Genomic DNA, 21,125 nt, shown 5'->3' with positions numbered 1-21,125 from the left:
AATAAATTTTACTTTGCTTCTAATCATTTCCAAAATACTGTGAGAAATTCTAGCAAGCTATCCTTTAATCAATCACCACAGAAGTCATACATTGAAATCTTATCTGTTCTGATTTACTTTTTGGTGAGAAAAAGTACCTACACTTAAATGCAAGTCTAAATTCCCTGTTTGCTACAAGTAAGTCTCAAAGAGTTTTTCTAATACAGTTATTTTGCTTTTGTCCAAAATACTGAGAAGGGCACATGAATGTCAAGTGTCACTGAAAGAACAGCTAAATATGCTCCTAGAGTGGGAAGGATGCTATGGCAGCCGGAGACACATCTGATGGTATAATTGGCAAGGAAGTGTTGAGATTTAGAAATTTTAAATGTAATAAGCATATGTATTTTTAATTGAATATACTTGACACACAATACAATACTCTGTACAACACTCAGGTGTACAGCAGTAACTTGACATTTATATCCATTATGAAACATCACAGGAAGTGCAGTTACTGTCTGTCACCGTACAAAGTTATTACAGCATCACCGACTCTAATCCCTATGGTGTACTGTTCTAACTGCAAGTCTGTACCTCTTAATCCCCTCCAGCTACTTTGCCCATTGCCTGAACTCCACACAACCATCCGTTCTCTGCATTTATGAGTCTGTTTCTTTTTTTTTTTCATGTTTTTTTAGATGGTACACACAAGCGAAATCATATGATATTTGTCTGACTTATTTCACTTAGCATAATACCCTCTAGGTCGATCCATGTTGTTGCAAATGGCAAGATGTCCCCTTTTCTGGCTGAGTAAAATTCCAGTGTGTGTCTCTGTGTGTGTGTATGCATCTTTACTCATTCATCCGTTGATGGACACTTACATTGCTTCCATGTCTTGGCTACTGTAAATAATGCTGCAATGAACAAAGAGGTGCATATATATTTTCAAATTAGTGTTTTTGTTTACCAATGTCTTATAGTTTTCAGAGTACAGGTCTTTCGCCTCCTTGGTCAAGTTTACTCATAGGCATTTTATTCTTTTTGTTTGTTTGTTTTGGGGAGACTTTTTTTTGGCATTTTATTCTTTTTGATGCAACTGCAAATGGGACTGTTTTCTTAATTTCTCTGATAGTCCATTAGTAGTATATAGAAATAAAACAGATTTCTATATATTAATTCTGTATCCTGCAACTTTACTGAATTTATTTATCCTAATAGTTTTTTGGTAGAGTCTTTAGAGTTTTCTATATATGGTACCATGTCATCTGCAAATGGTGGTAGTTTTACTTCTTCCATATGAATTTGAATGCCTTTTGCTTCTTGTCTGATTGCTGTGACTAGGATTTTTGGTACTCTGTTGAATAAAAGTTGTGAGGTGAGCATCCTTGTCTTGTTCCTAATCCTAGAGAGAAAGCTTTTAGTTTTTCACTGTTAAGTGTGATGTTAACTGTGAACCTGTCATAAACAGCTTCACTATTTTTTTTTTTTCCCAAAGATTTATTTGACAGAGAGAGACACAGCTAGAGAGGGAACACAAGCAGGGGCCGTGGGAGAGGGAGAAGCAGGCTTCCTGCTGAACAGAAAGCCCGATGCGGTGCTTGATCCCAGGACCCTGGCATCATACCTGAGCTGAAGGCAGACACTTAATGACTGAGCCACCCAGGCGCCCCTAGTTTCACTACGTTAAGGTATATTCTCTACTCTCTTTGTTGAGAGATTTTATCATGAGTAGATGTTGAATTTTGTCAAATACTTTTTCTGCACTATTGAGATGATCATATGATTTTATCCTTCATTTTGTTAATGTGGATCACACTGATTTGCAGATACTGAATCATCCTTGTATCCCTGGAGTAAATCCCACTTGACTAGGGTGAATGATCCTTTTAATATATTTTTGAATGTTGTTTGCTAATGTTTTGTTGAGGATTTTTACATCTATGTTCTTCCGGGATATTGGCCTGTAATTTTTTTTTTTTTAAATAGTATCTTTTGTCTGATTTTGCTATCAGTCATGCTAGTATTGTAGAATGAATTTGGAAATGTTCTTTCCTTTTCAATTTTGGGGAATATTTTGAGAAGGACAGGTATTAATGCCTCTTTAAATGTTTGGTAGAATTCACTCATGAATCCTTCTCATCCTGAACTTGTGTTCCCCAAGAGTTTTTAAGTCACTAGCTGAACTTCAATACTAGTGATTTGTCATATTATCTATTTCTTTCTGATTCGGTCTTGGAGGGCTGTATTTCTAGGGACTTAGCTATTTATCATTTCTTCTAGGTTGTGTATATTGTTGGCAAGTAATTTTTTGTAGCAGCCTTTCATAATCCTTTGTATTTCTCAGTTGTAACTTTTCCTCATTCATTTCTGATTTCATTTGAATCCTCTCTTTCTCTTGATTAGTCTGGATAAAGGTTTATCAGTTTTGTTTCTCTAAGAACTAGCTCTTAGTTTTGTTCATCCTTTTTATGTTTTTGTTTTGTTTTGTTTTTTGTTTTTTAGTCTCTATTTCATTTATTTCCACTCTGACCTTTATTATTTCTTTCCTTCTTCTAACTTGGAGCTTTATTCTTCTTTCTAGTTGCTTAGGTGTAACGTTAAATAGTTTGAGATTTCTGTTGTTTCTTTGGGTAGGTCTGTATGATTATAATCTTCCCTGTTACAACTGTTTTTGCTGCTTCCCAAAGATTTTGGGAATTTGTGTTTCATTTGTCACAAAGTATTTTTTTATTCCTCTTTGATTTCTTCATTGACCCACTGGTTGTTTAACGGAATGTTGTTTAGCCTCCATGTGTTTGTTTCTGCCAGTTCCTGTAATTTATTTCTAAATTCATACTGCTGTGGTCAGAAAACACGGAGCCATATGATATAAATAGTACACCTTCTTGAAGCACCAATTTTACTCAAGGATTACAGAATTACCAAGGAGGAAAATATAAAATTTGCACAAGTTTTTAAGATACAACAGACTTGGAATGACACTGGGCTTTAACCAAAAATGGACAATCAGGATATTGATTCACAGTTAACTCCCTGGGCTGAAAAATTTGAGAAGCGGTGGTTTAGGGTTAAATCCTGATTCGATTTTCATTTTCTGAGCGCATAAAAGAGCAAAGCGACATTGAGAAAAGTCCGGGATGGCATGGGAATTATCCCGATGAACACATCGTTAGAATAATACCTTCAATGATTACTCTAGGTCATGCATTCTAAATGAGGGCAGTGTCCCCAGGAGGGCGAAAATTGGTCCTTGAGGGACAAGAAAAGGTCTTAGATGCTAAAAGGATGCACAGAAATAGTATATCTGTGGTATTAAATTGTCATTGTTGCAGGAGAGCAGGAGTGATTAGGAAAAAAAGAAAGGTCTAAAAGGGTCCTTAGGCAGATTATGATTAAAAAAAACAAATGAAAAGTCCAGCTACACTGCTGTCGGTCACATTCCTCAGGGTTGATGGCACTTCTACTTCAGAGGCTACCAACTATTTCACTCCAAGAGGTCCTTATTACTCCCTTCATTGTCTAAACTTTGGTGGTCTTTTAAGTCCATATTTTGAAAGCTGTGTCTAATAAGGAAATGTCATCACATTGACAAATCCATTTCCTATCTTTTTATATTAAGCCTTATTTAACAATAGCTATAACACCAAGTTTCTGTATTTCTAGACCAAAGCAGAGGCATTTGATTCATTAATGTACTTGCAAATAAAGTTAGAGTTTCTATTATACTTCTAAAATATTAGTCTGTGACAGCTCATAAAAATGATGGACCATCATACAATAATTTAAAATGACACTTATTTCAAAATTTAATGATGTGATGAGATACTTATAACACTATGTTAAATGGAACTGAGATAGGATTGATTTACTGAGTATGATCAGGATTGACTTACTTAGTATGATCACTGTTGTGAACATGTACACAGACAAATATTAGAAGGAAGTACGACAACATGGCAACAATGTTCCTGACTGATGACAGGTTAGAAGTGACTTCTCTTTGTTTTTGCATTTCATTCTCTAATGTGCATGTACTACTTTCATAATTAGAAAAAAAAATAGTTTCAGATCGCCTCTGCTAGCTTTACAGTTCTAAGCTGCTCAAAGATCTAATATGGAGAAATAGCATGATTCTGCTGATATAAAAAGAATAGAAAGCATATAGGGGGTGGCTACCTAAGATCCTGAGAAAAATGACTAGAATCCAGGTTTTGAAATCTCCACTACCACTTCTAATACTCTCTTCCATCCCTCTGTCATCATTACTATTCCTTTGCTTCTATCAGATTTTATCATTAGGCATCTCCAAACTCAGTTTAACAATCATTGTTATATGCATGTGTGATTTTTTTAGACTTAATTTTGGCTTAGCTACTGGCAGGTTAACAACAAGCTTTGCTAACAACAACAACAACAACAAAAAATGCACACATAGCTTACTGATAAAACACAGAATTCATACATATCCTATTACATGGATACTTACTGGCTATGAGACCCTGGGTAATTTACTTTCTTTTTCTATAAACTGACATTAATATTATTTCAGATTCATTGGGAGGAATAAAATTATGTCTATTTATATAAACTACTCAATATATCCAATAAATGATATATATACACATACATAATTACATAGTTATATATATTAAATTATCTCTATCTAATCTATATGTCTATATTGAAAAAAATTCTGAGCTTAACATTTGGCCCATAGTAACTGCCTAACAAATATATGTACAATCTGAGACATCATCTCTAAGTTATTTAGAGTTACTAGTTCATGGATATTTGAGACTGACATCAAGTCTTTCTTGAGTTACTTACTACTTTGTGGATAATATCTGAGGATAGACATCAAGACTCAGATTATTGATTTTTTCAACTATAACAATATCAGAATTAAAATATAAATTTAACTGATCAAGGCATTAAAAGAAATTTTAAATACATCATTATGACTCTGTTATTCTACTGGAAGTTGGATCAATTCTAGAACACATTTATGCCAAAAACTTCAATTGCTATTAGTACAGATGCACTGATTTTATAAGGACATGTTTTAATATAGTTTTTACTAACTTACAAATCAAAAAATCTTTGCATACATAATGGTAGATAATTATGATAGTTAAGACTAAAGTTACAAAATTTTGTAATACATCCAGAAAATGGTTATAATAGAACTATATTACTATTAAATTTGTAAGAAAAAAGACTCCAGATAGTGTGGTTTGAAAACTACAGCTGCGTGTAAGACATCTCAGGTAGTTGAACTGTGGTTAAAATCTCTAACACTGCATTTTCCTTTGTGGAGACACAAAACAAAATGTTATAAACACAATTTATCTTCAAACCTCTTATCACTAATGACCATACACAATTCCAACCCTTGAGTGAAGTGAAGCCATGTTTTCAACTGAGATCTTAAGAATCTATCTATGGATTGATAGAAGATCTCTACAGAGATCTCTATAGAATATTTGGTCTTAATATAAAATTCATTCAATATTCCATTACTTTTCCTTTAAGCTAGTAAAATACACTGTACTGGAATTAATTCCTTTTGTGATGGGACCTCCTTTATTTTGTCAGTATTTGGTAATAGAGATATTTTACCAGTTACAGACACATTTAATGTAAGTCATGTGCTAAAATTCTAGGTGTTTCTTTAGCGTTATCTTGAACTGCCTTCTAAATACCCAAAACATGAAAAAGGTTCCCATGAGGTAATGTAGCACTTCATCCGCATGAGCACAAGCACTTCATTATGACTGTTATTCTATTACAAGTTGGATTCTCCGGATTTTTCAAGAATGGTATACACACCATAGTACATTATATCTTAAAACAAGAGAAAAGCAAACCAGAAAATTTACGGAAACTCACATGTAGCTGGTGTAGACATGAACCCCATGTGAAGAAATGAGATTATTAGCAAAAAAAAGTTTGCCCCCAATACAGGTATATGTGAATTTAACAGAGTCTAGTAAAATCCACTTTTTAAAAAAATCCACTTATTTCTGATTAACTGCTGTGACATTCATATCATTAAATATCAATTGTTACATCTAAGAGTATTATATTTTTGGGGGAGGAATAAAATATTTGGAAGGTTGTTGGTATTTCTAGACATACATGCATACATTCTTCTTAGGTAAGATAAGGAAATATTTTTAAGACAATGAAAAAATATTTTTGAATTTTTTAAAATATTCTTTTTCACAGAAAACCTATATAAATCACTATCATTCATTTAGAACATCATAAAAGACAAGAGAAATTGAATTTGTAATATAAAGCACTTATACCAGAATCCTTAAAGGTCATCTAAAAAAGACTTTAATAAGAACACGTCATGCAAAATAAGAACTTTTAGAATCCTAAAAGCACATGGCACTCCATCTCCAGTTTTTAATAGACTTAATCCGAAGGACAAGCCCAGCCCCTCTGATGGTGTGAAACAGACCAGTGGGCAGCCTATTAGTCCTGTAAGCAGCACGTCAGCAAGTATCTTGATGGAAAAAAGTATCTTACTTTCTGTGTTCCACTGTGTTTGTAAAGAGAGTTTAGGGAGTAGGTTGAAATATTTGATGTTAGAGCTAGCTGAGGCCCTCAGAGTAATAATCAAGACGATTTTATCACTCAAGTAAAAGCCAGTTCAGGCTTCTGGCAAATGCCTATTTGGGGATATTTCAACAAGGTTGTGACTCGAAAGTTCTTCCTTGAAATTTCTAGTGTAATGCTAATCAGAATTCCTACCATTTGAAATCATATGTGAATGATGTTCCTCTGGGCTCTACAACACCTACATATTATGGAGCAAAACTGTAAAGAAGCTGTGTAAATACAGCCTTTTGGCCACAACTCTTCAAGAAACCTGAATGTATGTTTCTTTTAATCTAGAGTTGGTGGCAGTGAATAGATTATTTTAAATCAGTCATGGTACTTTCCTCGAAGTTATAGTTTAATGTTACTTCCTTAAAGGGATTTGCTTCCTTCTCTTATGTAGAGGCTGTCAGATAATGTCACTCCTTCTTGAGTTCCACATTTTTTCATCTATCTGGAATTCTACCCTTTCAACTGGAACTACAATGTTTCGATGGTTACCCAGGGATATATCTGACATCCTGGAAGGACTAAAAGTAAATAGGCAAGACAGCATGGACCAAAATTTGAATAGGTTAATGGAATTTTCTATACTTTTCTGAGATCTCTTTAAATGTTAGAACATGTAAAACCACAGAGGGGCTTACATGTCATCAAGTACATAAGAACTACTGTGCTCATAATTCCCAAAGCAACTCATGAATTACTTTGATTCAGACATTACAGAATGGACGGCTGTCATTATCAACACATCTTTTTGAAAGAGGACAAGAATCTACACAGGAAAAATCTCTGATGTTTACAATTATGAGGCAAAAATATTGCTCGAAAAATAGGTGTGTTCAGTTCTGGTCCAAAATGACAATGTAGGAAGACCCTGAACTCACCTCCTCCATGCACACACCAATTCTGAACCTATTTATAAAGCAATTCCTCCTGAAGAACTGCGGGCTGACTGACCAGTTTCTGTCCAACAAAAGAGATCATAGACAGAAGAGCAAGAGAGATGGAGACATGGTCATGAAGGGAACCATCACCCCGATGCTGCCAGCTGCTGTGTGGAGGGATGGTTTTGAGGGACCATGAACAGATCTGTCTACCCTAGGGCACAGAAACAAAGCTGTGGCTTAAGCCTCTTTTAAGAAAGCAACTAGAATATAAAGGGACTAGACCTAGAGCCCTGCCGAACAATGGGAGAGCTGCTAAAACTCTCTCCAGGTTGGAGAGGCTGGTGACTAAACAATTTCCATTCCCCCTCCATCTTGATTGAGCGGATGGGAGTCGGGTCCAGGCACCTTGACTGCACCTCATTGAGCGCGGGGGCCCTAGCCCACACCTGCCCTCACTGTCCCACTGAGGCAGCCTCAGAGTGGCGCACCCTGGTTGGCACTTGCTGCAGCTCCAACTGTTGCACTGAGGGGACACAGGTGCAGAGAACCCAGGAACACTTCCCGTACCACTTCAGCTTCAGACGGTTTGCTAGGGCACCCCCCAATATGGAGCACCTTAGGAATCCCCAGCCCATGCCCATCTTGGTTCTGGATGCCCTGCTAGGGCACCTGCTGAGGGGGTATCCTGGGCCTCTGCAGCCTGTGTTGGCTTCAGCTCCAGCCAGCCCTTCAGGGCACATCTGCACTGAGTACCCTGTGACACCCTGGCTTGCACCCACTTCAGCTGTCCTGCCAGAGCATTCTCTGCTTGGAGAGCCCTAGGATCACCCTAGCCCATGCACACTTCAGCCTGCAGCTAGCCAAATCCACAGGTACACAGTCTATACAAGGGAGGACTATACATAAGAGTGCTCATTCAAGTTTAGGAGAAGTTGTTGTTCTACCTAATTCATAGGCACAAAAATCAACCAAAATGACAAGACAGAGGAACATACTCCAAGTGACGGAACAAGACAAAACCCGAGGAAAAGAACTAAATGAAATGTAGATTATCAGCCATATTGCTTTAGAGTTTAAGGTCATCATAAAAATGATCATTGGGCTGCAGAGAAGAGTGGAAGAACTTAGAACTTCAACGAAGAGATGAAAAATATAAAAAAGAACCAACCAGAGCTGAATAATACAATAACTGAAATGAAAAATACACTAGAGGAGATTCATAGTAGTTTAGCAGATGTAGAGAAATGGGTCTGGAAGACAGGGTAATGGAAAGCACCCAAGCTGAACAGCAAAAAGGAAAAAGAATTTAAAAAATGAGGATAGGTTAAAGGATCTCTTGAACAACATCAAGCAAACAAATATTTACATTATAGGGGTTCCACAGGGAGAAGAGAGACAGAAAAACGTATTTTAGGAAATAGCTGAAAACATCCCTAACCTCCAGATTCAGGAAGCACAGGGAGTTCTGAACAAGTTGAACCCATGGAGGTCCACACTATGACATGTAATAGTTAAAATGTCAAAGGTTAAGGATAAAGAGAATTTTAAAAGCATCAAGACAGAAGCAAAAAGTTATATACCAGGGAAACCCCACAAGGCTTATCTCTCAGCAGAAACTTTGCAGGCCAGATAGGAGTGGCATGATATATTCAAGGTACTGAAAGGAAAAAGACCTACAACCAAGAATACTCTACCCAGAAAGGCTGTCATTCAGAATTAAAGATAGAATTTCCCAGATAAACAAAAGTTAAAGAAATTAATCAGCACTAAACCAGCATTACAAGAAATATCAAAGGAACTCCTTTAATAAAAGGTCAGAATTAGAATAAAATTATGAATAAAACATATACATAAAATTTGGAGGGGGGAGTAAGAATGCTTTTTTAGCATAGGTTCAAACTCAAATGACCATCAACTTACTATAGACTGGTATATACTTAGGATGTTACTATAAACCCAAAACCTGTAATAGATACACAAAAAATAAAGGGAAAGAAAGCTAAGCATAATACTATAGAAAGTCATCAATCACAAGTAATGAGAGAAAGGAAAGAAGAACATAAAACCAATTAACAAAATGGCAAAATGCACACACCTATCAATAATTAAAGTAAATGATCTAAATACTCCAATCAAAAGAAATGGGACATCTAAATGGATAAAAAACAAGACTTATCTATATGGTAACTACATGAGATCTGCTTCAGATCTAAAGACACATATGGCCCGAAAGTGAAAGGATGGGAAAAAATATTCCATAAGAATGGAGATTAAAAAAAAAAAAAAAAAAAAGCTAGGGTAGTAACTTACCAGACAAAATAGACTTTAAAACAATGACTATAACATAAGACAAAGAAGGGCACTACATAATGATAAAGGGGTCAGTCCAATAGGAGGATTTAATGGTTTTAAGTATCTATACCAGCAACACTGAAACACCTAAGTACATATGACAAAGAGAGACAGACATGAAGGGAGTACGACTGATGGTGCTACAGTAATAGTAGGAGACACTGACACTCCATTTACATCAATGGACAGATTAACCAAGCAGAAAATTAGTAAGGAAATAATGTCTTTGAACAACACATCAAACCGGATGGACTTCAGATATATACAGAACATTCCATGCAAAAACAATAAGACATATTCATTTTAAGTGCAAATGGAACATTCTCTAGAACAGATCACATGTTAGGCCACAAAACAAATCTCAAATTTAGTAAGAATGAAATCATATCTTACATCTTTTCAAACCACATGTTACGAAACTAGAAATCAATCATAAGAAGAGAAAAACTGGAAAAAGTACAAACACATGGAGGCTAAACAACATGCTACCAAACAACCAATGGGTCAACAAGTCAATGGTGAAATAAAATAATATATGGAAACATGAAAATGAAAACATAACATTCTAACATCTTTGGGGTATAGAGAAGCAGTTCTAAAGTGAAATTTATAGTGATACGGACCTATCTCAAGAAACAACAGAAATCTCAATAAACAACCTAAACTTAAATGTAAAATTTCTGGAAAAAGAAGAGAAACAGAACCCAAGTTAGTACAAGTGGGAGACAAAAACAACCAGAGCAGAAATAAATGAATTAGAGACTAAAAAAACACTGTAAAAGATCAATGAAACCAAGAGCTGGTTCTTTGGAAAAAACAGACAAAATTGATAAACCTTTAGCTGGATCATCAAGAAATAAAAACACAATAAAATCAGAAACAAAACAGAAGTAACAATTGAAGTCACAGAGTACAAAGTATGAGTTTAAGAAACTATTACAAAAAAATTATATGCCAAAAATTACATGCCGAAAATTTATATCGTCACGCAGTGGACAAACTAGAAGAAATGGATAAATTTCTAAAAACACCAGATCTTCTGAAACTAAATTAGAATGAAATAGAAAATCTGAATAGATCAATTACTAGTAATGAAATTGAACTGCTAATCAAAAACCTCCCAACAAAAATCCAGGACCAGATGGATTCACAGGAGTTCTACCAAATACTTAAAGAAGAGTTAGTACCTGTTCTCCTCAAACTATTAAAAAAAAAAAAATTGAAGCTTCCAAATACATTCTGCAAGATCATCATTACCCTGATTGCAAAACCACCAAGACAAAGACACCATAAGAAAAGAAAATTACAGGTCATTATCCTTGATAAACATAGATGCCAGAATCTTCAAAATATTAGTAAACTACATTCAAAAATACATTAAAAGGATAACTCACCATGATCAAGTGGAATTTATCCTAGAGATGCAGGGATGCTTCCATATTTACAAATCGATCAGCATGATATACCACAACAGAACAGGATAAAAATCTTAATAGATACAGAAAAAAGCCTTGGACAAGATTCAGCATCTGCTCAGGATAAAAACTCTCAACAAAATGGGGTTAAAGGGAACATATCTCAACATAATAAAGGCCATATGTGAAGAATACACAGCTAACATCATACACAACAGTGAAAAACTGAGCTTTTCCCCTAATACCAAGAGGAAGACAAGGATGTTCACTCTTGCCACTTTTATTCAACATAGTCTTAGCCACAGCAGTCAGAGAAAAACTGTCACTATTTACAGATGACATGATACCATGTACAGAAAACCCTAAAGATTCTACCAAAAAACAGCTAGAATAAGTGAATTCAGTAGAATTGCAGAATACAAAATTAATCCACAGAAATCAGTTGCATTTCTATATACTAATAGTGAAGTAGCAGAGAGAGAAATTAAGAAAATCTCATTTACAACTTCATCAAAAAGAACAAAATACCTAGGAATAAACTTAACCAAGGAAGAAGTGAAAAATCTGTACTTTGACAACCACAAGACACTGGTGAAAGAAACTGAAGATGATACAAGAAATTGAAAAATATTTCATGCTCATGGATTGGTAGAATTAAAATCTCATACTACCGAAAGCAATCTACAGATTCAATGCAATCTCTATCAAAATACACAAAGCATTTTTCACCGAACTAGAAGAGATAGTACTAAAATGTGTATGGAACCACAAAAGACCACAAATAGCCCAAGCGATCCTGAAAAAGAAAAATGTAACTGGGGGTATCGCAATCCTAGATTAAAGATATACTACAAAGCTGCAGTAATCAAAACACTATGGTAGTGGCACAAAATTAGACACAAAGGTCAATGGAACAGAATTGAGAGCCCAGAAGTAAAGCCGTGGTTATATGGTCAATTAATCTGCAACAAAGGCAAGAATATACAATGTGAAAAAGACGGTCTCTTTAACAAATGGTGTTGGGAAAACTGGACAGCTGCAAAAGAATGAAACTGAACCATTTTCTTACATGATACACAAAAAAGAAACTCAAAATGGATTAAAGACCTAACTGTGAGACCTGAAACCATAAAACTCCTAGAAAACTTAGGCAGTAATTTCTCTGACATCAGCCTAGCAACATTTTTCTAGCTAGGTCTCCTCAACTAAATGATTGGGATTACACTGAAATAAAAAGCTTTTGCACCATGAAAGAAACCATCAAAAAACCCCCCAAAAGTTAACATGCTGAATGGGAGATGCTATTTGCAAATGATATATTTTATTAGAGGTTAATGTTCCAAATATATAAGAACTTCTACAACTCAATGCCCCTCCCACCAGATAACAAGAGGCAGAGGACCTGAGTGCATTTTTTCAAAGAAGACATAGAGATGGGCAACGGACACATGAAAAAATGTTCAACGTCACTAACTGCCAGGGAAATACAAGTCAAAACCACAATGAGATCACCTTGCACCAGTCAGAATGGCTAGAATCACAAAGAGAAAGAACAAGTGTTGGTGAGGATGTGCAAAATGAAGCCCTCCAGCACTGTTGGTGGGAATGTAAACTGGTACAGCCATTGGGGAAAACAGTCTGGAGGTTAAAAATAGAAGTACCATATGATCCAGTAATTCCACTACTGTTATTTGCCCAAATAAAACAAAAGCACTAAATTGAAAATGCACCCCTATGTTTTTTGCAGCAGCATTATCTATAATAGCCCAGGTATGGAAGCAACACAAGTGTCCACTGATCAATGAATGGGTAAATGTGTGTGTGTGTATGTGTATGTCTGTGTGTATATATACAGAATATTTCTCACCCATAAAGCCATAAAAAAGAATGCTATCTTGGCCATTTGTGACAACATGGATGGACTTAAACACTATTATGCTAAGTGAGATAAGTCAGAAAAAGACAGATGTATCTGATTTCACTTATATGAGGAATCTACAAGAAAAACAAATGAACAAAAAAAAAAACCCTAAAAGCAGAAACAGGCCCACAGAGAACAAACTGATGGTTTCTAGATGGGAGGGGTGTAGGAGGACAGGCAAAACTGGTAAAGGTGTGTGGCTTCCAGTTATGGAATCAGTAAGTCACAAGGATAACAGGTATAACACAGGGAATATAGTCAGTGGTATTGTAAGGACACTGAATGGTGACAGAGGGTAGGTATGGTGAGCATACCATAAGGCATGGAGTCATCAAATCACTATGTTGTACACCTGAAACTAATGTAACATTGTGTCAACGGTACTTCAACAAAGAAAACTGCGTGTTCAGAATAACACATACATCTGCTACTCTCCTTTCCTTCTATCCATCCACTCCCCAGCTATCCACCTATGCAACAATCATGCGCTGGGCACTCTTGTGAACATACGGGGACATAGCAGTGAAGCAAGCAAGATTCCTATCTTCAAAGCATTAATATTCTAGCAAAGAAGAGAGACAAATAACAAATCAAGCAAACAAATGAATGGCATTGGGTAGTGACAGGTGCACTGAAGAAGAAGCACAAGATCCACACAGAAAATGACTGTGTAAGGTCTAGGGAACCATCTGAGCTACAGTGTAGGGGAAGGCCTCCCCAAGAAGCACAGCAGCAGCATTTCAGTATCAACGGCCAGGAGCAGGACCGGTATTTATGAAAATGGAACCTCCTCCTCCCCCATTCTACTTAATAGTGGCCAGTGGAACACTGTGGCATGGCCCTTTGAAAATTAATAGTTTGGTGCTGATAGTAATTCTAGAGATTTCTTCCTTTAGTCAAAAAAATAAGAGAATGCAGCATTTTGATGCACAAAGAGATTTTTCCCACTTCTCCTATTCGGTAAGGCAAAACAAAAGTTAGAGAATGAATAGATTCTAAATCAGAATATGTGCTTAACTGAGTGAACAAAGAAAATATGAAGGTATCTTTTTTTTTCCTATTTCATGAGGCAGTTTTGTAGGCATTCCTCTCATCATACAAGCTTTATAAGCAAATTGTAAAGTGATAAAAATACTTTTTTTTAGGCTGGCAGTGCTTGTTAAGTTATATAATGAATAGAAAGGTGCTCTGAAAAGCAAAGAGCACTATATGAACATTAAGGAAGCATTATTACTATTATTAGCCAACTCACCTGAAGAGGAAGGAAGCTGATCATAGTCCTGTGATGTTCTGTTGGATTTGACATTTTCACCTGGTAATCTCCTAGCAGGAGGCAAAGGAACTTGGCCACTTGCTGGATCAAAAAAGGGATCTTAAAAATAAAGATAATTTTCAAATTAAAATGATTATCTCTACGAAGTGGGTGAAGAAAAACATTCTAGAAAGAGTAAAGGTTTTGAAAATAAATTAGAATAAGAATTTCACGACTGATATTAACCATCTTCTAATCCTATTTTCTAACTTATTCATTACTTGCTCAGATAGGCTCTTCCCATTTATTCCTAGACAATACAAAGTACTAATTATATATTTTTCAGATCTTAATTATAAAATTCTTGGTGATAAAAGCTGCTTTGAATTCTTATTTTCTGTTCCATTCTGTCCTGTACTATGAATAGAAACTGTTGCAAAGTAGGGGCGCCTGGGTGGCTCAGTCAGATAAGCGTCTGCATTCAGCCCAGGTCAGGATCCTGGGGTCCTTGCATGAAGCCACAAGGGTCCTGGGACACAGCCCTGAGTCTGGCTCCCTACTCACTGGGGAGTCTGCTTCTCCCTCTGCCCCTCCTCCTGCTCTTGCTCTCTCTTTCTCAAATAATCTTTTTTTTTTTTTTTTTAAGGAGACTTGCATATTTAAAAGGAAAAAATGTTTTGAATTTTGCCTGTAAGAGTCATTATCAAATCAGTTAAGCTCTAAGTGTTAGGCATAATCTGTAAAATGAATCTGACATTTGGGATTTGTGAGGATTAAATGAATCCATGTGTGTGAGATCTCCTATATATACAAAGTGCCTTTTAAACTACTACTACACTGGGCTTCTTATGCTAAAAGTCATTTTTAACTGGGTCACTGGAGAGTAGACTCAATTGTTAAAAATTGTGCTATTAGTAACATTAAGCTTTGCATATACAGTAAAAAGTGATATTTTTAACCACCTTGGTAATCAGAGTGGGGGCTTCTGCAACAGTGCAAATTATAAATTATACACAAATTAAAATTATTTTGTTACTTTTAATGACGTGTATTAACTGGAACCGAAGGCAGAAAAATAAATCTTGTCAGTGGTACCATATTAAATTGTTAGGACAATAAATCTAACTGGTTTAAAATTAGTAGTCTATGGATTTAAATCCACAGAACTGGTTTCATTTCTGAGTACATACACATCACCTCTGCAATGTCTGGTTCACTGGTAATTTATTTAGCCATCACTTCTATCTCTGCTCCTCTGTTTTCTTCTCTCATATTACTTTCTTTTATGTCTGCCAGTATCTCCAGAGGTATAATAAGAAGAAGTGTTATGTTACTCATCATGTTTGAATTATATCCCCTGACACAGAGTACTGAGCACACTGCTTGGCAAGTAGCCTAAACATTATAAATATTTGCTTTTAAATATCAAAATAAACCAAAACCAATTTATATTTTTCATAAATTCAAAATCAGTGAAATCTGAATTGCTAACATAAGCTTAAGACTGTAAATATTAAGGATCCAATTATATTTCATTTTTTTAAAAAAATTTATTTATTTATTTGACAGAGAGAGAGAGAGATCACAAGCAGGCAGAGAGGCAGGCAGAGAGAGAGGGGGAAGCAGGCTCCCTGCTGAGCAGAGAGCCCGATGCGGGGCTCAATCCCAGGACCCTGAGATCATGACCCTGAGCTGAAGGCAGAGGCTTAACCCACTGAGCCACCCAGGCGCCCCTATTTCATTGTTTTAACATCCCTTGAAGTTTATCATTAAGAATACACGAGAATTTGATTATTTAAGAAGAAAATGAACACATATTTATGCTAATTTTTAACTAGATAGCCTAAGTCAAGAGTTGAAGTCTTTGATTATTACTTGCCCCATTTTGAGTACAATAACTATCCCTAGGTTTGCTGGAGACTTTCTGACCTAAGTAAGGTTACTTAACTTGCTTTCATTAAATTCCAGCTTATAATTAGTGTTCGATTTTGCACTTTTGGAATTTGAAGAGTCAATGGTTCAGCCTCATTAATTTTGCTGAAACATTTTAGGAAGCAATGAGAAGATAAATCAAATCCCATGCAACAAATGTTAATCTTTTGATTTGGAAGAGTAAAGTATTTGGAACTAGGTATGGTGACTTCTGCCCAAGTTTAGAAATTTCCCCAAAGATTTAGATTTGAATATTCAATAAAACCTACCTTCTGTTATTGTGCATTTTAAGCATCACTGATATAACATTAGGTCTGAGGAAAGATTGCTTATTACAATAATACACTTTAACAAGATTTCTTTAGGGGTAAATGTAAAGGTTTGTCAAATATACTTATGCTGTTACTAATCGTGCATTTAAGACTAAACATTAGATGCCAGATATACTGCAGGGTCATAAATAGACTACAAAATATATAGTTGTAGGATATTGCTCCATTAAACTATTTTACTTTAAAAGTCACTAGGTACACTAAAAATATTACCATAAATAGCAAAATACTTAGTTCAGTTCTGTCTCACTACCATATGTGTCTTCCTTCACGCTAAGTTTGCTACTGGTCAGGTATAGGGCATACTGGGCTTCTAGGGCAACTTGTAAAGTCGAAAGTATTCATGCTTCAATGGGAAAAGATACACAACCCAATTACTACAAACAGTACAATAACCACCATCTCCTGATAAAGAAAATTTGAAAAGCAATCAAGTTTTTAAAAATAAGTTCTTCAAAAACTAATTAAAGTAAAATGTTATATCCACAGTTAGAATTAAAACATACAAATTGAAAATACCATAGCCAATGCACCATTTACATAGTAATAAATGTTCGAGAAATGAGTGAATAAACACGATGGGATTAATCTGTTCTAAAAAGTAAAGTACTATTGCCTGTGATTTACAGTATGGTAATGCTAAATTGAAATTTTAATACTTAGTTTAGAGATTATAAAAATCTAAGGAAAGACTGGGAGGAAAGGTTTGCTCACTATAAAAGAAGTGGGAAAATACGTATTGATTGAAATTATGCTGTGTAAGAAGGAAACCTATCAAATGGTTATAGGAGGCGGCACTATGGAACGTTTTTCTTAATTCCTTTTTTTTTTCTTCCCATTATCTGAAACACTTCCCAAATATTTACTCAAGTGTAGAAAAAGAGGCAAATAAAATTGGACAGTTAAAACAGTGGCATCTTTCCTGCAGGGCTGTCCAAAAACCATCTGGAAGATTTACCTGTTATCCTCCAAATTAAAAAAAAAAAAAAAAAATTAAAGCAGGCTCTAATTGTTAGAGGGGTCTGAAGAGTATTTAGGTGAAACAAAAGTCCTTCCTCTCTGTGGCCCTCACTCTTTAACTTGCATTCATAAAATCCCTACTAGGTAGTGATCCGCCCACTGATTAAATCCTCCAGTGTTAGAGAACTCACCACTCCTCTGACACAATAATTCTTTAAAAAACTGTTTAAGAATTCTTACTTTAGGAAATTACAATGACATTTTTTTTTAATTTTACTTTTTATAAACATATAATATATTTTTATCCCCAGGGGTACAGGTCTGTGAATCGCCAGGTTTACACACTTCATAGCCCTCACCATAGCACATACCCTCCCCAATGTCCATAATCCCACCCCCCCAACCCCCCTCCCCCCATTAACCCTCAGTTTGTTTTGTGAGATTAAGAGTCACTTATGGTTTGTCTCCTTCCCAATCCCATCCTGTTTCATTTACTCTTCTCCTACCCCCTTAACCCACCATGTTGCATCTCCTCTCCCTCATATCAGGGAGATCATATGATAGTTGTCTTTCTCCGATTGACTTATTTCGCTAAGCATGATACCCTCTAGTTCCATCCACATTGTCGCAAATGGCAAGATTTCATTTCTTTTGATGGCTGCATAGTATTCCATTGTGTATATATACCACAATGACATTTTTATTCTTAATCATCCTTCTCACTGGTCTGCCCTTCAGAGGAAACACTGAGGAAATCTAGCCCTTCCTTCACAGATACTGTAACTAGACACAACCCCCATATATATATATCTCCAAGGTCGTCTTGCTCATTAAGCACTGCAGTTCTTTTAATCCAGTGTGGTTCCTACAGTCAGGTATAAATTCCCTTTACCACCCCGGCTGCCCTCCACCATGAATACCCCAACTCAGTATTTCTCAAAATCGAGCATGCCTCACAGTCCCCCAGAAGGCTTGTGTGAAGATTGTTGGGCCCTACTCCCAGAATTTCTGATTCAGTAAGTGCTCTGTGGAGCTTAAGAATTGTAATCTTAGGTAAATCCCCCGGTGACACTGATGGGGCTGGTTTGCAGACTACAATCTGAGAACCCACCACTGCTCTAGTCCGTCAGTCCTTCAACATCTCACCACAGTGGTCTCCATGCCAGCAGAGCACAGGACCTCACCTCACTCCTCCTCGGGTCTGAACTCTGAGTGCAACCTTCAAATGGCAGGAGCTCCCTTGGTAGCCACATGGTGATGGTGGTTCATAAAGGTCAGAGTTAACACAACCACCCAAATCCTCTTCAGTAACTCTTGCTAATGACCTAAATATCCTATTTTACTTATGACCTTGCATTTCTGGATGGAACTGGAAAATATTCATTTAACTGTAATCAAGTCAAATGTTTTAGCTTTTCGAGTTGAATTGTGACTTGAAGATCAGATAAGGAATTCAAAAGAGATTCTAGGTTAGAAAAATAGTGGAAGCAAGGTTCAATGAGGGCTGCTGGATATGTTGTGTATTTTGTGCACTGCACAAAGACATGTAGTTATGGGAATGAGCAGACTGTAATACAGCCTTGGCTTTGTTCCTGGAGCACTGGCCCTGGCACAAGGGGGAAAGACGGGGGCTGCTTTCAACCCACTGGCACAAAAGAAGTGCCTTTTTGTAATCTGAACAAAAGCACAGATACGCTAGCAAAGTATAAAGCCTTTTTTTGAAGATTCTTCAGGTTTTGTTAGGATAGGACTAGCCCATCCGGAATAGATGCTCAGGCACAGCAGTGGGCATGACTATTTGCTGAAAGAAATCTCGCATGCAGGCTGAAAACGGAAAACAGATAAAAGAAGCATCAGAGCCATGCCCCTGCTTTGTTTGTCCCCATCGTCCTGCAGGAGTCCTGAGGCTCCTTCGCAGAAACACAGGACCCTGCAGTTTGAAAACTGTTGCTACACAGAAGTCAGTGGGCTTAGAAGCCTGGAAAGGTGAACCTGACTCAAGTGTGCAAGGGCACTCAATGCTGGGAACAAAGAGGGAGGTTTGATCAGGGGTTTAACACAACACCGAGAGAAAAGCAACCTTTTTTTTTTTTTTTTTTTTTAAGACATCTATCTTTTGTCTTCAAGTAGGGACAATTATTTCATTAAGGAAATCAAAATCTCAAACATGCCCAGTAGAGGTTTACCATTATACTAGACTAAAATCTTCCCGAATGAACAACAGGGAAAGCAACAGCTGTACAAAACTCATGCAGTTGCCTTTAACACAGTGAATCCCCTCTACTTCCCCTTTATGGCTCTACAACTAGCGAGTCAAACGTTCATTTATCATTTATAGTGTTCTTTAATGAAGTTCACTGAAATAAGTGAAGAAAGGCCACAAATCTACTTTAGATGCATAATATATTAAATCATTCGCAAAATGATACTTAAATATTTATTTATGGGTCAAAAGAAACCTTCATGTTCTATTAGTATGTAAGAAGAATTAAAATAGTTCTTTGAAAAGGAGGAGATCTAACATATGTGGTTCAAGGAGATTAAGAGAGTACAAACTTCCAGGTATAAAATAAATCACAGAGACTCAAAGTACAGCATAGGGAATAGAGTCAATAATACTACAACACTGTATGGTGAGAGAGGTGACTACCTTTTGGGCAACACTGAGTAGCATACAGAATTACTGAATCAATATGTTGTACACCTGAAACAATGTAACACTGTATGTTAATTATGCTTTAATAAAATATAAATAGAATAATAGAATAGAATAAATAAAATAAAATATAAATAGAATTGATTAAAAGCAGTTGTCATTTAACGCCTCGGTGGCTCAGTGAGCCCTTCAGCTCAGGTCATGATCGCAGGGTCCTGGGATGGAGCCCTGCATCGGGCTCCTTGCTCAGCGGGGAGCCTGCTTCTCTCTCTGCCTCTGCCTGCCACTCTGCCTGCTTGTGTGTTCTCTCTTGCTCTCTCTCTCTGACAAATAAATAAATAAATAAATAAAATCATTAAAAAAAAAAAAGCAATTGTCTCAATGGATCTCCTATAGGATCTGGCAACAGACTAGAAGTTTGTCATGTTATTGCTAAGAAAGGCTGGAAGAGGAAAAGAAGTTACTATCTTTTTTTCTTAGAAGTATTTATTATCAAGAGATGTCAACATTCTGGAGAGTGGAATTAGACTCCCCACATGTACGAAAGGAGGTCAAGAGATGGTCAGCAGGTCCCAGGGACAACACCTTGGCCCCGTACGGGCCTCATATTGCAAGTCAAGGATGCCTGTTGCTGAGCCGCCTGCAGCCAAGCAAACACGAAGCAAGCGAGAACCTTTACATGAAATAAAATGGTTTATACAACTTTATCTAATAAAAGGGGCATTTTCATTTTGTAATTTTCTTTAGTAATATCGACGGCATTTTTATGAAGTTTTTTTATGCAAAGCACAATAAAAAATAAAACTATAACTAAAACATTT

The 21,125-nt window shown here is 36.3% G+C and overlaps 1 protein-coding gene across 4 annotated transcripts in view; it reads right to left on the bottom strand.

The window, feature by feature from the left end:
- LOC111149136 (Cbl proto-oncogene B) overlaps positions 1–21,125 on the bottom strand; it is a 216,429-nt gene that overhangs the window by 5,267 nt on the left and 190,037 nt on the right. For all 4 annotated transcript variants that reach the window (XM_022506080.1, XM_022506103.1, XM_022506087.1 and 1 more), the window contains one exon: positions 14,425–14,544. In XM_022506080.1, the coding sequence (XP_022361788.1) occupies positions 14,425–14,544 (120 nt within the window). The remainder of the gene's footprint in view (positions 1–14,424; positions 14,545–21,125) is intronic.

The sequence above is a fragment of the Enhydra lutris genome, unplaced genomic scaffold, assembly GCF_002288905.1.
Source record: "Enhydra lutris kenyoni isolate GAN:26980312 unplaced genomic scaffold, ASM228890v2 scaffoldscaffold2, whole genome shotgun sequence".
Classification (NCBI taxonomy): domain Eukaryota; kingdom Metazoa; phylum Chordata; class Mammalia; order Carnivora; family Mustelidae; genus Enhydra; species Enhydra lutris.
This window is presented reverse-complemented; position numbering and strand designations above follow the sequence as displayed.